The sequence below is a fragment of the Fulmarus glacialis genome, unplaced genomic scaffold (genome assembly GCF_000690835.1).
Source record: "Fulmarus glacialis isolate BGI_N327 unplaced genomic scaffold, ASM69083v1 scaffold19968, whole genome shotgun sequence".
NCBI lineage: Eukaryota > Metazoa > Chordata > Aves > Procellariiformes > Procellariidae > Fulmarus > Fulmarus glacialis.
The window spans coordinates 1101-5410 of record NW_009230370.1 but is presented as its reverse complement, the minus strand read 5'-3'; the positions used below and the strand labels follow the sequence as shown (position 1 = coordinate 5410).

Genomic DNA, 4310 nt, shown 5'->3' with positions numbered 1-4310 from the left:
GGCAGGGATGAGACTCGCAGCCACAGCCTCGGAGCCGAGCAGAGGCAGAGCCGTTCCGCGGCCGCTAGCACCCGCCAGCCTCGGGGACAGGGAGCGCGGCCGTGCTGGCACAACAGGCTGGGGAGGGAAGGGGGCCTGAGCTACCAAACCTTCTCCGTGAGGAAAGGTTGTTCGGAAGAGAAATTGCAGATATGATAACAACAATAACGATGACAACGATTCCCTGAGAAAAAACGTTTTCCAGATGAAGAAAACCCCCCTGCAAGCGTTGGGGACAAGCGTGCGGCAGCAGAGATGGCCTTGCACAGGGCAGTGCATCCAAGCTCGCGGGAGGACGCGGTGTGGCACGCCGGCTCCGCCATTCCGTCGTGTTTCGTACGGAGCAGCAGAGATTATGCCCCAGCGTGGGTGACAAAGAAGCACAGGGACACAGCCCACAAGCAGAGACCAGAGACCAGTCAGCGGGGGGGGTCTCCTGCCTCCTGCTCAGCACAGGACCCTGCCAACACCAGCCTGGGGCTTTGTCCAGCCGAGGCTCAGCCACCCCCAAGGATGGAGACCTTTCCCCCTCAGCGGTGGCCTGTGCTGGCTCCACACGTCCCTCCAGGGACCCTCCCCAGCACCGGCCAGCTCTCCCTGTGAGCCCCAGTCCAGGGAGTCCCTTCAGGGAATCTCCAGAAACACAGCTTCAGAGGGAAGAGAAAGGCCTGGATCCAACTCCGCAACTCAGGAGCCTGCCGTCCCTTGATCTCCATTGACTGGAGCCACCAGCAGACCCCGACACTGCCCTCCGGGGCTCTTCACCCCATCCCGGCAGAGCATCAGCAGGGCCTGGTGGTCCTGGTGCAGTAAGGAGGTGCTGACACCTACAGAGGTGCATCCCCCCTGCAACGTGTGTGAGGAACCTGGGCTAACTGGAGAGATCTGTACCACTGCTGGTGCAATACCTATCTGGTCATCTTCTCCGTGCAGAAACGTGCCAAGCACAGGCAGCTGCACGCAGGGCGCCTGCCCCTCTGTCCCCAGCCGTTCTGGAGCACCAAGGCCAGCCCCAACTAGAAAACCTGCCCCAAGTTGTGCAGGAGAGAGGCCATCCTGCCTAGTAAGTCTGAGCAAGTTTTTCTCAGTGAAGATCTGAAGGCAAACCCAGAGCTCATGAGCCTTGGTGAGCACCAATACGGGTGCTTCGCCCTGCGGGAACCACGGGGACCCCCCAGCCTGGTGCTCTTCTCTGCCCCCGCAGCCGTCGCTGCAAGGGGGTGTTGTGGGTCTAGACTAACTGGGGAGTCTCAAGGCGGTTCCCATCAGCAGATAAACCCAGCCGAGGATGTTCCTGTCTCCTGCCCGTGAGGGTGCAGCCGGGCAGCGCTGGGGATGGCAGGCGTGCTCCCAGCCCAAAGCCAGCTTTGCAACACAGCTGCATTTTCAGGGCTTGACCAGGTTCTCTGCAGGACCCCACTGTCAGGCAGGCAACGGGGGACGGGGCCCATCTGTATCCAAACAGCAGGGCTGTCGGTGCCACCAAGCCTGAAGGCAGGGCTTCTGCCCATCCCTCCGTACCCCGGAGCACGTGGCTCACGATGGGGGAGCCCTGCAGCCACACTGCGTGGCATCTGGTGACAAAGCCAGAACCGGTCACGCTGGAGCGGGAACGATCCCAACTCCCCTGGGAGTTCTGCACAGAGCTGGCTCTCAGCAGATGCTTGTTTGGCTCACCCAGGGCTCCTCACAAAGTGTAAGTAGCTCCCCAGGGAGAGCAACCAGGCAGGTACTCTGCAGAAGTCCCATGGCAGATTGCCCAGGGGAGGAGAGATGGCTCCGAAGTCCTGAAATGATTTAAAAGCAAGAGGGCTTAAAAATGCAGAAGGTTGGACTCAGTGGGTCTCGGGAGGGAGCTACGGGCTCCGAGGGCTCTCTAAGACCACAGGGAGATCTCTGAGACCAGAGCAGACCTTATGCACGGCAGGACGTCCGCCACAGTCAGAGCTCAGGGAGGGCTTTGCTCTCTGCGCTCCCACGCCAGGAGCTGCATCTCCCCGAGAGCAATGCCACAGCCACTGCCGGGGGTGACCCCTGCCTCGCTTCGTGGTGCCAGGGGGGAACCGCAGCAAAACCTGCTTCCCGGGGGGGCCAGCGCTCGCGCCAGGGCGGCGGCTGCACTGTGAGCACACCCAGACCAGGCTGGAGCACAGCTCTGCGCTCTGCGCGAACGACATTTTGACACCAGCCCTCACTATATCTGAGGCAGGAACAGGCAGAGCCTGCTAGAAATGAACCCCAGCAGATGGGGGGATCCAGCTCCAACAGCTGGATTTGGAGGCTGACCTCGCAGACATCCTGGAGATCCCCAGAGAAGAGTTCTGAGCGCTCCGGACACGCAATTACCTATGCTGCCAGCATCGGTTGCTGAAAATGGCTTGGGTGGATGTAGCTGTGTCTCGGCAAAAATAATAAAACACAGAGGGCAGCCCACAGAACAGTCGGCAGTCCCTAGGACAGACCCTTACTGGCTGAACACATGTATCAGCGTGACCCCATCAAAGACAGAAGAGAGAAGGATTCACTCCCTAAACCATGCCCGAGACGCAGGACTTCAGAGGAGAAGCCAGTGTTGGGCAATTGCAGTTTAATATACTGAAATACGAAGGCACTGAAACAACCTTCCAGGCAGACTTACCTTCTTTCCTATAGTGAAATACTTCCAGGACTGAGCTTGGTAGGTGGGGATGTTCTGGTAGGGCACAAACTTCCCGTCCGTCCACTTATAGATGGCCGATCCCGGGGGGGTGTACCGGTTGGCAGTGGCTGCGAACAGTCCCACCTTTGGGATGGTGAAGACCTCAACTCCCATCGTCTCAGAGTTGGTCACCAGGTTCTGGTACTCCTCCACATAGTCCAGCCTTTGTTTGACTAGGAGACCACAAAAACAGAGGGGTGAGGTTAAAACCAGATGACCCTGCCGGGAGAGGTGCCCCACGTCGCGTAGCAGAGCTGGCTCGGCGGCGCTGGCTGCTGTATCGAGCTTTATGGGGGGGAAAATGAAGGTTGCGGTGTTGCTGGTGGTGAAGGTCCAAAACCCGAGGGGGTGGTAAAAGACCTGACTCCATCTCGTTGGGCAGCACATCCAGCCCCGTCCACCCCTGCCTGTTCTCCAGCGGAGGGCAGGGCTGCAAAATGCTCTGCCGGGCAGTCTCCTCTGGGACGGGGGGGAAGAACGACACAGATTTTGATTGCTTCTTATGAAGTGGGTTGATATATTTATCCTAAAGAGAATGAGGAGGAGAGGAAGAGACCTACAGCGAAAGGGCCTGGGCTGCTGAGACCAGCCGGGTTAACCCGTACCCACCTGCAGCAGCCCTGCACCAGATGTTTTCTCTGGCTGGAGTCAGCATGAGCTCTGGAAGAACTTAGAGAAGACTTAGACAGAATTAATGCCAGAAATTAGAACAGAAATGCCAAGAGCGGTCCCAATGGCAAATGGACGGGCACTGGAAGGGACAAATGGCAGGAGAAGGGCTACAAGAAGGACCAGTGTTGGTGGCACCAAAGGGCACAAGTCAGCAAGATCCCAGCACGAGGTCTCCTCGGGAAAACAAGGACAAGGTGCCAATCCTGATGACTTCCAGAGGTAGGGAAGGATGGGAATTCCAGCAACTGCCAGCATCCCAGCCACTGCCAGCTCCTGTGGGGAGCAAATGGCTCATCCAAACCCACCACGCGGGCACCAGCACAAGAAAAACCCCGGGAGACGGGGGAAGGACGGCTCAGTTGCGGGCATGCCCCGTCCTCCATGTCCTCACCAGGGATCCTGTCAGACTGCCTGGAGCGAGTGGGAGAGTGCCAGATAACGTCCACCCCTCCAGGCTCTGGTTGCTTTGCCACCTTGTTGCTTCCAATGTTGCCCCACCATTTTCTGCACGAAGGCCACCAGAGCTGGGACGACAAGGCGAGCTGCCTCCACCACCCTCCCACTGCTCCCTCGGGTATCTCTGGGAGCCGATGAGTCTTTCTGCTCCTTCTTGTCCACCCCACAAGCGCTTTGGCACCAGGAGCACCTGCAGGGTGCTCCCCCGGCAGGGAGCCCCCCAGCACCCCAGGCATGGCTCTCTGTGGGGTGAGCCGTCCCGCTCGGACAGACCGAGAGTCGTTCCTGACCGGAGAAGCCCCAGGAGGGACGGACAACATGGATAAGGTGGAAGGACAACACGGGCACTGCGTGAGTGGTCGGGGAGCTGGCTCGCAGAGGTGCTTAAATCCAGAGCTGCACTGGAGGTGTTGATGTGGGCACCCAGAGCAAAGCGAAGCCCGGC

The 4310-nt window shown here is 59.3% G+C and overlaps 1 protein-coding gene across 1 annotated transcript in view; it reads right to left on the bottom strand.

The window, feature by feature from the left end:
• Nucleotides 1-4310, bottom strand: part of TSPEAR (thrombospondin-type laminin G domain and EAR repeats) — a gene marked incomplete at its 5' end in the record, with an annotated part of 9287 nt that overhangs the window by 4136 nt on the left and 841 nt on the right. Inside the window, 1 exon segment of the mRNA XM_009584203.1 lies at nucleotides 2678-2910. Coding sequence (XP_009582498.1) covers nucleotides 2678-2910 — 233 coding nt within the window.